The 13,023-nt window shown below is 36.3% G+C and overlaps 1 protein-coding gene across 1 annotated transcript in view; it reads right to left on the bottom strand.

Moving 5' to 3' along the window:
• MAP3K2 (mitogen-activated protein kinase kinase kinase 2) overlaps window positions 1–13,023 on the bottom strand; it is a 72,933-nt gene that overhangs the window by 28,110 nt on the left and 31,800 nt on the right. The window contains exons 2-5 of the mRNA XM_035304164.3: window positions 10,791–10,859; window positions 6,516–6,634; window positions 5,329–5,369; window positions 3,163–3,262 (exon numbers count right to left, since the gene is read on the bottom strand). Coding sequence (XP_035160055.1) covers window positions 3,163–3,262; window positions 5,329–5,369; window positions 6,516–6,634; window positions 10,791–10,797 — 267 coding nt within the window. The 5' untranslated portion in view covers window positions 10,798–10,859. The remainder of the gene's footprint in view (window positions 1–3,162; window positions 3,263–5,328; window positions 5,370–6,515; window positions 6,635–10,790; window positions 10,860–13,023) is intronic.

Below are 13,023 nucleotides of genomic sequence, written 5' to 3'. Positions count from 1 at the left end.
TTCCTTTTGATAAACCTGTTGTTGATATAAATCCTTTCTAGAAAGGAAACTTAAAATTGAGTTCAAGAACATATTAACTGAAATCTAAAAGAACTGAAATATCTTCCTGACTTTACATAGTGAAGTATGAAGAGAGCCATTAAAAGGCTCTCCAGGCTGGACGCAGTGGCTCATGCCTGTAATCTCAGCACTCTGGGAGGCTGAGGTATGCAGACTGCTTAAGCCCAGGAGTTCAAGACCAGCCTGGGCAACATGGTGAAACTGCATCTCTTCAAAAAATACAAAAATTAACATCCATGCACATGAGAGCCAAAGCCATGGGGCACTCGGACATCCTGGCAAACCTTGTTCCTTTGTGTGGGTGATGGAGTGACCCTGGCGGGGAAGGCAGAAACATAAGGAACCTGCTTTGGACCGAAACAAGTTATATTGTACATTTTTGGGGAGGTGTTGGATATGCTACAGTTTCTCAGGAAGTCTCAAGCCACTGGGTGGAACCACATTCCTGTCCTGGGACCAGGCCTGCTCTGGTGTAGCACTGAGGCATCTGGAAGGAATATGCATATCTGTTGGGGAAGTTGAGGCAGGCACAGTGGTAGTGCCATGCCTGTAGTCCCAGCTACTTAGGAGGCTGAAGGGGGAAAACTGATTGAGCTGGAGAAGTTAAGGCTGCAGTGAGCCACGATTGTGCCACTGCACTCCAGCCTGGTTGACAGGACAAGATGCTGTCTCAAAAAAAACAAAAACAAAAATAAACAAAACAAAAGAAAGGAAAAAAATTCCTGCTCTACTTATCTAAAATGGATCTAAAATGGAAATGATCTTATAAATCCTAACTTGGCCTGAACACCTCCACACCTAACCCCCATGACAACACACCCTGCCATGACCACACACACACACACACACACACCCCACACACACCTTATTAGAGAGGCCAAACTAACAAATTCTAACAATCCCAGCTTTTATATCCAGCTTTAATTTCCATAACATTTCAACTCTGCCAACTAGAAGTTTACAGAGTAATAGTTCGCTTTGAACAGAGAAGTTAATATTACACTAGAAAAAAATATTTATAGAAGTGGAATAGCATGCAGTAAAAATGATTTTTTTGCTTATCCACATGTCCATAAAACTAGTAAGATTTTCCTTAGTACCACCAATATTCAAGATCATCCATTTGGTTTGGGACAATATGTCAAGATATGAATCAGGACATGGGTCACTCACAGAATCTCAGGGTTACAAGAAATCTTAAATGTAATCGTATCCTAATACCACCTCTACCACATTCCTGCCAGGAAAATATAATGGCAGAACCACTCACAGAAGTCCTTCAGTAAGCATGAGAAAAATAAACTAAAAATAGAGCAATTTTCCAATTTTTAGAAAATGGGAAAGGGTTCTTAAAAATACAGATCAGGTCGGGCATGGGGGCTCATGTCTGTAATCCCAGCACTTTGGGAGGCCGAGGCAGGTGGATCACCTGAGCTCAGTAGTTTGAGACCAGCCTGGGCCACATGATGAAACCACGTCTCTACCAAAAATACAAAAATTACCCGGGTGCAGTGGCACCCTCCTGTAGTCCCAGCTACTCAGCAGGCTGAGATGGGAGGATTGTGTGAGCCCAGGGAGGTGAAGGTTGCAGTGAGGTGAGATCAGCCCACTGCATTCCAACTTGGGTAATAGAGTGAAACCTAATTTCAAAAAAAAAAAAAAAAATCAGTTACCTTGATGTCAATCCTCAAGTAAACCTCAGAAAAAAATTACATAGCAAACTGGGAGAAATCATAAAAAAAAAACACAGCAATTTTTAGGAGCTGGCATAGGTATAACATGAACAAATTATGTCACACTAACCTTTTTCTTGAGTACTAGGCTAGTAGATAAAGACAATATTATAGTGTTAATGTATCTTAGCATTTGAAAGTTTTGAAAGTTTTCAATAATATAATTTTAGAAAAAAGAAAACAAGATATGCCAAGATTCCCCTAGAATCATCCTATGGGATAATGAATCAAGTTCAAGACATTTTTTAAAAATTTATTCTTTGTTGTTCAGACAACTCTGTCACACAGGCTGGAGTGCAGTGGTGCAATCACAGCTCATTGTACCCTCAAATTCCTGGGCTCAAGCTATCCTCCCACCTCAGATCCCCCTGCCTCAGCCTCCCGAGTAGCTGGGACTACAGGTGTATGCCATCTCACTCAGATAATTTTACTTTTTTGCAGAGATGGCATCTTGCTATGTTGCCCAGGCTAGTCTTGAACTCCTGGCCTCCGGTGATCCTCCTGCTCTGACTTCCCCAAGTGCTACAATTATAGGCATGAGTCACCGTGTTCCACCCTTTATTCTTCATCACAATACTTTATACATTTCTTTCAAAGAACTTCGTATATTGAAACAACTCATTTATTAATGGTTTGCTTGTACCACAAGTCTGTAAGGTCTACTCCATGAGATGCTCTTAACTTATAAATTATAGCATTATGCCTAAGAAATGAACACATATTTTCTGAATATAAAAAACAAATTCACCTAATTACTAATTATTAACTATACTGCCCTAGAAATTTTAAGATCACAAGATTCTGATATCTCATAGAATCTCAAGAACTGAAGTAACTTCAGAGATCACTGAATCCAATCCTAAGTTTACAGAACATTAAAAAGGGTTTCTCCACAACGCAGAGCTCCTCACTGCTAGAGCAAGCCTTTAAGATCATATGCACTGATTCTCAAACATAATAATCTAATTGATCCCTAACCAACACTAAAATAATCCTTTAAGTTTTAACTCAACTGTTTAACTACCAAAGCTCTGTCATCTGTAGCCAAGAGTAGAGTATGAGAGGAAAAGACAGTTCATCAATAAAGTACACAAATATAAACAAAACATACACAAGCAACAAAATTCCAATACATATATTTCCCCCTATAATAAACCCTCACTCAATTATTTGCATAGTAGCACCTCTATTATTTTCCATAATGAAATAAATCCATTTTAGTCAGTTAAAATTTACTTATGATGTTTTCTTCTTCTGACATACCATATTTATCAATCCCTAAATAAAAACAAAAGTCTTAAAAGCAGTCTCTTAAACAAACATTACTTTTGAAGGTAAGACCTACAAAAGTAAAACAGTACATGTTTACCTCGTTGTTGGTATAATGTAGATCCATAGGCTGCCCAAAGGCAATTTTAGCTTTAGATCTCAGATCTTCCAGTTTAACTGGTCTGGGGAACTGAAGGATTCTATACAAACACAATTTTAAGATTTTATTTTCATAGGCAAAGTTAAATAATAAACCTGCAACAGTTACCTCCTTTTAGAAAGATATAAAATTAACTAAAAACTATGTAAATATTCACTTTACTTAAATATTATGACAGATCATTTTTTATCACAGGCACAAATTTTCAACACAAAGTTAAAAAAAACTCTGAAGTTTGTTTTATCCTAACACAAATTTTAAAAAGAAAATTCTCAAAATTTTCTGCAGTTTTTAATTTCCACTGAAACTACCATATGAATGTTAAAGAGCAATGCAAAATGTCCACTGAGGACAGTGATTAAAGTTAACTATGTAATATCTGTGTGACAGAATGCAATGAAACTGTTAAAAAGAAGAAAGTTGTTCTCCAGGGATTCAAATTTTGATTTCTGTATCCTTATCAACTCAACATTTTTGGGTACATGTATCATGTAGGTATACTTTCTATATATATACACACACACATACATAAAATTATTTTTTTTTAGACAGAGTCTTGCTCTGCCGCCTAGGCTGGAGTGCAGTGGGACAATTCCAGCTCACTGCAACCTCCACCTCCTGGGTTCAAGTGATTCTCCTGCCTTAGCCTCCCTAGCAGCTGGAATTACAGGCACACACCACCATGCCCTGATAATTTTTTTTGGATTTATAGTAGAGACAGGGTTTCACCATGTTGGCTAGGTTGGTCTCAAACTCCTGATCTCCAGGTGATCTGCCCACCTTGGCCTCCCAAAGTGCTGGGATTACAGGCATGAGCCACCACCCTAGTATTTTTTAAAGATTAAAATTCCAATGTTTTCTTTCTAATTCCCAAAGGACTGGCCTGTGCTGCCCCTAAGAGAGCATGCACCTAAACCCTGAAGACCATCAATATCACCCTTTAAGTCCCACAAGGAAAGAGACAGGTCTGCTTTGCCCCCTTTATTCCTTCAGGGCCTAGCATATATTAAGTACTCAACAAATAATGCTGAATGAAAAAATTTGGAAAATATTCATAAAAGAATCTTAAATTCTTTTAGGAAAGCAGATTGGACAGTTCCATGGTTTACTTGGTATATTCCAGTTTTAAACATTTCTATGTAAAATATGTTTATTTGTGAGCCACTTTAAAATCCTTAAAACTGTTAGGCTTTTCACTACATGAATTTCATGAGACACTAATAGCAGAAATGAAATTCCATTTTTCTTAACTCCTATTAGATCCTGTTAGCAATTTTATTGTCAACTACGACCCTATAATTTGTGCACAGAGATACAGATACCAAGTAGAAGGCTAGGTTTACATCTCTGCTAAATAATTTACGGCCACTAGTCCAATTCACTTTCCTCAACATTACTAATGGCATACATGTCATAGCACTGAGGTCTCTTGAGAAAAATCAGAATTGTGAATATTAAGCTCATATATACAAATGCTATATAGTATCTGGAGGGATGAAACAATTGTAAGAAAAAATATATTTCATTTTCCCTGGGTAAAAATAACAGAAAATGACAATATTTAAAAGTTGTATTAGGCAGTGATCTTTAAAGACATTAATCATTTATAATGTTTAGCCTGAATTTTGACATTTTTTTTTTTTTGAGAGGGAGTTTCGCTCTTGTTACCCAGGCTGGAGTGCAATGGCACCATCTCGGCTCACCGCGACCTCCGCCTCCTGGGTTCAGGCAATTCTCCTGCCTCAGCCTCCTGAGTAGCTGGGATTACAGGCACGCGCCATCACGCCCAGCTAATTTTTTGTATTTTTAGTAGAGACGGGGTTTCACCATGTTGACCAGGATGGTCTCGATTTCTTGACTTCGTGATCCACCCTCCTAGGCCTCCCAAAGTGCTGGGATTACAGGCTTGAGCCACCGCGCCCGGCGAATTTTGACATATTTTATCTATCTTAAGTGTAAGGACATTACACATTCCCAAGGACTACTCTATTCTCAATTTGTAAGCCATGAAACCTCATTCAAATCTGAAAAGAACCTTTCAATAGTTTAAGTGGCATACACATTTGATTAAATCAATTAACAAACAGGTAATGTTTCCTTCCTTACCTTTTTTCTCCTCTATGTTCAAATTTGACTCGGACATCATTCTGTAATGACATGACAAATCAGTCTTGCAGAATTAGACAAATCATTCAGAGATCAGATAAAATTTCTACAATTTCTAAATCACTTTTTTAAGCCATTCATTTAAAATAGAGCAGACAGGAAGGGAAGTTCCAATTTCTGTACCAGCACAATAAACTGATAGTTTCTGCTAAAAAGTTGAGAATTATGTTGCTGAATCTGGGTGCAACAGGAAAAAAAAACAAGATCTACTAGATAAGGTACCAGGAGTAGAGATATTTGCTGCTTCAAACACAGATTATATTTTTATGTGTCATGCTGAGTATCCCAAACTAATTTCATTTATCACAATAAAATTATCCTCATTTCTAAACATCCAGAATAAAAAAAGAGCAACAAAAAAAAAAAAACCAATTTGCTTAAGTGCTTTAAAAATGGATAAAATGTCAGCTTTGAAGAACAGTTACCACATTAAATAAAATGTTACCTTATTTTTTCTGGGAAGGGGTCAACCTTGGCTGCAGAATGCTACCATTCTTTATAAACGCATACTTTAAAAACTTTTCTTTTAACTTTTATTTTCAGTTCAGGGGTACATGTGCAAGCTTCTTACACAAGTAAACTCATGTTGTGGGGGTTGCTTGTACAGATTACTTAACCACCAAGGTATTAAGCCTAGTACCCATCAGTTATTTTTCCTGACCCTCTACCTCTTTCCACCCGCCACCCTCCAGTAGGCCCCAGTGTGTTATTCCCCTCTATGTCTCCACGTGTTCTCATTAGTTACCTTCCACTTATAAGTGAGAACATGGAGTATTTGGTTTTCTGTTCCTGCTTAGTTTGCTAAGGATAATGGCCTCCAGTTCCATCCATGTTCCTGAAAGAACATGATCTTGTTCTTTTTTATGGCCGCATAAAATTCCATGGTGTATATGTACCACATTCTCTTTATCCAGTCTACCACTGATGGGCATTTAGGTTGATTCCATGACTTCGCTATTGTTAATAGATGAACACACACTCTTACAGGAAAATGTATAAAAAACACTAACAAAATACTTGACTTGAAAGTATAAAAGCTAAACATATTAAACAAGTCCTCCATAACATTATGATATTAAAGGAAAGTAATTCATAGAAATACAAAATATACTTATTAAAATAAATACCTGCTTTTTTGGTGATGAAGATTTTGCTTTTCTGGTTTCCTGCAAGGATAATGCTGGTCGACTGGCCTTATGAAGGACAGCCAAATCTTGCATGATTGAGTTCAAAGCTTGCTGATCATCTAGGTAATTTTGAAATAACACATATATAGAATTATAATTGTGACATATATATCAACATGTATAGACATGTAATAAAATTTAATGTAGAGAATATATTAATTTAATGCCAAAATGCATCTGGAGTATTTTTAATGCCTACAATTTTGGTAAAATAAAATTGCACTAGACTCAAGCTCTAGCATCGGTCTACACATGAGACACTTGTAGACAAGATGAAGTCATTCTGATTCTTCCAATGATTTAAATTCCTAGAATAAAGTCAAAACTGCCCTGTTATAACAAATTCTTTTCTATGACTCGCAAACAAAACATCAAGACATCTAAAATCTTTAAAAAAGCAAGTAGGGAAAAAATAAACAACTTTGCATAAATATGATTATTTAGCTTTTATATTCAAAGGACAGACTTCATTTTTGAAGGTTTTTTTTTTCTTTCATCAATACTTAAGAGTCAGAACCTAAGAAAAGCTTCACCTGTGGATACTGGCCTACTGTATTTGAAAATGCTCTCAAACTTCTTCACCATAAGGTTTGACAAAACTGAAAACAGACTATTTAAAGATCATGGCCAATAACAACATAAGAAAATTCCATTCTTTAGAGAAAAGTACCACGTCTACAAAACTGAGAGAAAGGATCATGAACATGAACTTTTAGACTCTTCCAAATACACAAAGATTTCCTTCTGAGACTCAAAGCATGTGCCTTCCAGTAATGCCAATTATAAGCTCTCTAGAAGATTTCAGGGACAATTTACTTATTTTCACTAGTAAATCAAAACTACTAATGATAATTACAAACAGTAACAAAGGAATCAAGAGACTTTATAGCTTACACTTTAAAATGTAACCATTTTGGTGAGCATTAACTTACGTTCTTGGAGTAATCAAAATTAAAATATGCCCTATCCTATAAGGGAAATCACTAAAAATATTCTGACAATTCAACAGCCCTAATAGTCTCTCACACAAATAGCTGCCTTTTCTAATTTACTAATTTTTAATAACATTTAATATATTCTATTTTGTAGTGAAGTTATTTCATCACAATTTAAAAGTAATTGTTACAATGGTTTTATTATTGATTTTATTAATTTATTAATATTTCCAGGTTAAAAGAAAATTTTATAATCCTTTACTAAGTATTTTTTATAAAATAAAGTTATTTCATAATGGTAGCTTACCAAATAGGTAACCAAGCCAATCAGGTACAGTATAATCACAATAGATATACCATCAATAAACTCAGAAGGATCTCAACTAGAATAAAAGCATCTGATGCAACCTTCTTTAAAAAGGTAAATCCTTGGCCAGGTGTGGTGGCTCATGCCTGTAATTCCAGTACTTTGGGAGGCCAAGGCCAGTGGATCACAAGGTCAGGAATTTGAGACCAGCCTGGCCAATATGGTCAAACACTGTCTCTACTAAAAATACAAAAATTAGCCGGGCATGGTGGTGAGTACCTGTAGGCCCAGCTACTCGGGAGAATGAGGCAAGAGAATTGCTTGAACCCAGGAGGCAGAGATCACAGTGAACTGAGATTGCGCCACTGCACTGCAGTCTGGGTGACAAAGCGAGACTCTGTCTCAAAAAATAAAATAAAATAAAATAAAAATAAATAAATAAGGTAAATCCTTAATTCTATACTAGGGATAGAACTCTAATTCTTTTTTATTTTTCTGTAGAGATGGGGTCTCACTATGATGTTGCCCAGGATGGTCCTGAACTCCTGAGCTCAAGGGATTCTCCCACCTTGGCCTCACAAAGTCGGAACTCTAATTTTTAAAAATATCTATGTTGTTCTAAGTATTTTATTAGAGAAAACCTAAACATCTGAATTTAAACAATTTTATGTGGTTAATATTACAATGCCAAAATAAATGCCGTGGGGGAAGGCCTTTGGCTAAAATAGATTATCACATTTATATATACTCTAATTTTTGTTGTTGTTGTTGAGACAGTCTTGTTGCCCAGGCTGGAGTACAATGATGTGATCTTTGCTCACTGCAACCTCCACCTCCTGGGTTCAAGCAGTTCTCCTGTCTCAGCCTCCCAAGCAGCTAAGATTACAGCCATATGCCACCAAGCCCAGATACTTTTTATATTTTCAGTAGAGGTGGTGTTTCGCCATGTTGGCCAGATTGGTCTCAAACTCCTGACCTTAAGTGATGCGCCCGCCTGGGCCTTCCAAAGTACTGGGATTTCAGATGTGACCCACCATCCCTGGCCAACATTTATATATACTCATTTCTTTATTAATAAAAATGAGAACAGAAAAATAAGTAAGTATGGTTTTCTGTCACATATGTAAAAAAAAGGGTAGGACCTGTTGAACAGAAGTTCCCATATTAGAAAGGTGACATACAAAACAAAGGGCAATTTAATTTGAAAAATTACTACTGGGTACTTATTTAAATAATCAAGTAATTATTATTTTATTCATTTTAAAATTTATTTTATGTAATTTATGTAAAATATACTTTTATATAATATATACATATTTTATATAATTTATATAAAATTTAAATTTAAATATCTATCTAAATTAATTATATATTTTATATGAATTAAAAGATAATTTAAATAAGTAAAATAAATACACAACTTATTTAAATAAATAATTTAAATAAGTACCCAGTAAGAAACTTTGAAGAGGTTGACGATTGTAAGCTAATAAATCCCAAAAGACCAAGCACATGATGAGCATATTCAAAAACTACAATAAGCATTGTTCTAACACTTCTTAGACTATTTCATTCTATTAAGGAGCTCAATGGTGGCCACAGGATACCAGGCAGATTAGACAGGTTATAAATCTCATGAAGATCACAAAATGACCTAGTAGGCACTGAGGATGCCCAAAGGATCCTAGACTCCGCGCAATGGGTACACAGAAAAAGCAGTGGGTTTCCGACATATGTTGGATGGACATTCAACTGAGCACAAAACCAAAAAATATTTGGAAAATAATGTTTTCAAAAATCTTTTATCAGAAATTTTGAATTAAGAACCTTATATGCTTATTCATGATACTTGAAAAAGAATTACAGAAGAACATCCTCAATCAAAACTTCAAACATCTGTCATGGTGTTCTGTGACTACCTTTGTATACGTTTTTAGGCAATGAGTGTTGCCTACTATAGAGCAGTATTAATTTAGGCTGATAGAAATAAATTCGATCAATACATAGAGTACAAGTAACAGCAGCCAAAATGAAAAGTTGAAAGGAGTGAAAGTACATACAATTTGGAGCTGAAAGTAAGGCTGACTAGAGTGGAGAATCTGGGCTACAAGAGGGCACTGCTACTCATGACTATAGAAAAGGAAGTGGAAGAGAAATTTTTCAAGAAGGTGAAGTCTGAGCTTACATACTTGCTACAATGACACACAGTGAAAGTGTCCTAGCCCCTCCTTTCATCACATGGGTAAATAGTTCTTCATGGGGTGTGTGTGTGTGTGTGTGTGTGTGTGCATTTGTTAAGCAAGAAGTAGAAAATGTGTGATAAAGGCAAACTCTGGCAAGTAAATGTCAGAGTCAAATACCAGGGTTAGTTTAAGTTTCAAAATTTAACATCCAACTACTCAGTCCCATTTTTCTTGATTTAGGATAGAATAGGTCATTCATGACTCCATTTCCTTCTAGTGTCTTCCTGTCTAGTCCCTGCCTCATGATGGAAAGCTTAACACAAAGAAGAAAAGGAAAAACAAAAAGAAGGCAAAGATGAAAACAAAATGATATGTAAATTAAACATACACAGCCCATTCCCATACTTTAGTCTCTTTAACATTATACCACAGTATATGACCAAGAGTTGTAAAACATATCCTCCCTGAGCACCAGTGATTTGCTGCTCTATTAATCATAAAATAAAATTTCGTCATTTCTCTCTTGCCATCAGACTTTAAGCAAATCATAACACATCTTAACAGCTTATTTTGAATGTCCCTACTGTGTTATGCATAAAATGATCATTCTAAAACTACAGCAACACAAAAAGTGCTTTAATCAAAAGTCTATTAAGTAAACATTTCATAAATGTGCTATTTCATAACTTTTTTTATAAAAAGGTTTACAATAACACATAATAGAGAAAGTTTTTTCACTTCTGTTCTATTCTTTAATTGTAGCTGAAAAATGCTTTTAGTTTGAACTCACCCATCATGGCAAACAGCTCAACAATTTGAAAATTAGGAAAATGGTTCTCCCATCAGCATTCTTTATTACCTTAGAAGATGAAACAGATGAACATATTAATAATAAAAGAAACAGAAAGTGAGCCATGAAAAGAAAAAAATCAGTATAAATAATATAAATGAGAAATATATAATAGGAATATTCTACGTATTTTGCTGTGGGAGATGTTTTATATTGGAGGTTGATCATGTAGGCACCCTTGCCTAACACACACCAAAATTCCAGATTCCGAGAAGAAAAGCAGGTATTCCGCATAAACCATAGTGTTTGTACAAACCATTATCAGTTATCATTTAGGGAGGCTGGAACCCTCCTGAAATCCAAGTTCTCAGGTGTCAACCAAAGGCTGACCTCCTAAGCAGGCCTTCTAAAAATAAGCAGTCAGGCCCACTATGTTAACTCTTTTTCTATATAAGCAGTAATAGGAAACTAATACATTGGTTTAAAAAAAATGCATAAAGCAATAATTTATAAAAATGCATAACGCAGTAACTGTGTTGCTAAGTATACAATATATAATGATATAATTCATATAATATTAACAGCACACAGGAAAAGGAAAAAAACAGTTACATAAAAGAAAGGTGTGTATGACCAGGCATGGTGGCTCCCACCATAATCCCAGCACTTTGGAAGGCCAAGCCAGCAGATTGCTTGAGCCCAGGAGTTCAAGATGAGCCTGGCAAACACAGAGAAACCCCATCTATACAAAAAATACAAAAATTAGCTGGGCACAGTAGTGCATGCCTGTAGTCCCAGCTCTTGGGAGGCTGAGGTAGGAGGATCACTTGGGTCTGGGAGGTTGAGGTTGCAGTGACCTGTGATCATGCCACTGCACTCCAGCCTGGGTGACATAGCAAGACTCTGTCTTTAAAAAAAAAAAAAAAAGATGAAAAATATGAGTGCCAACATGATACTACAAATGAAAATTTCCACAAACCTGACCTCACGTTATATGTCACAGTTAAAAGGCAGATGCACAACTCACAGTTTATTCAGCATTCCCAGGAGGAAAAAAAAACCCTCCCAGCTCCTCCCACTGCAATATGCCTTTTCCATGCATGCCCAGAATCCCCCCATGCAAGAGGCCTGTGAGGGTAATAAAATAGAAACTTTGTTTCAGATACAAAATTATTTAAAATATCATTGGTTAGTGCAGTGGCACACACTTATAATACTAGCAATTTGGGGGACCAAGGCAGAAGGATCGCGTGAGCCCAGGAGTTTGAGACCAACCTGGGCAATATAGAAGACTCTCATTTCTACCATAAAAAAAAAAAAAAAGAATTAAAAAAAATTGCCAGGTGTGGTAGTGCATGCCTGTAGTCCCAGCTTTGGAAGGCAAAGCGGGAGGAGTGCTTGAGCCAGGGAGGTCAGGGCTGTGGTGAGCTATTATTGTACCACTGCACTCCAGCCTGTATGACAGGGCAAGACCCTGTCTCAAAAACAATTTAAAAATTGTATAAAATTACCTTTAGCTATATGAGTAAGGTATATATTAAACATAAAAGAATTACATGTTTAGACTTGAGTTCCATTCCCAAGAAACCTCACCATGTATATGTAAATATTACAAAATATGAAAAAAAAAAAACCACAAAAACTTCTGGTCCCACACATTTTGGATAAGGAATACTAACCCTGAATATGTTGCCTACAGCAAACATGTTCTTATTTATTTATTTTTTAAGACACGGTCTTGCTCTCTTTCCCAGGCAGAGGGGTACTGGCATGATCACAGCTCACTGCAGCCTTGATCTGCCAGGCTCAAGCAATCCTCTCACCTCAGCATCCCCGAGTAGACAGGACTACAGGTATACACTATCACACCTGGCTGATTTTTTAAAAAGGATTTTGTACAGAGTCCTATGTTACCCAGGCTGTTCTCAAACTCCTGGGCAAACATAATCCTCCCAGTTTGGCCTTCCTAAGTCCTGGAACTATGAACCACAATACCTGGTGTACACTTTAAACTCAAAGACAAAACAAGATAGAAAAAGATATACTAGGCGAACAGTAGTCACAATAGGCCTGCTGTGGCTATACCACTATCAGGCAAAACAGATGATGACACAAAAATTGTTGTGACAAAGGGCATTTTATACTGAAAAATAGCCAATGTATCAATAAGACATAGCAGTTATAAACCTATATGCACCTAACAACAGAGTCACAAAATACACAAAGCAAAAAA

The sequence above is a fragment of the Callithrix jacchus genome, chromosome 6 (assembly GCF_049354715.1).
Source record: "Callithrix jacchus isolate 240 chromosome 6, calJac240_pri, whole genome shotgun sequence".
NCBI classification, from domain to species: Eukaryota; Metazoa; Chordata; class Mammalia; order Primates; family Cebidae; genus Callithrix; species Callithrix jacchus.
Note: the sequence above shows the minus strand (reverse complement) of the source record. Positions and strands in the feature narration are given on the sequence as shown.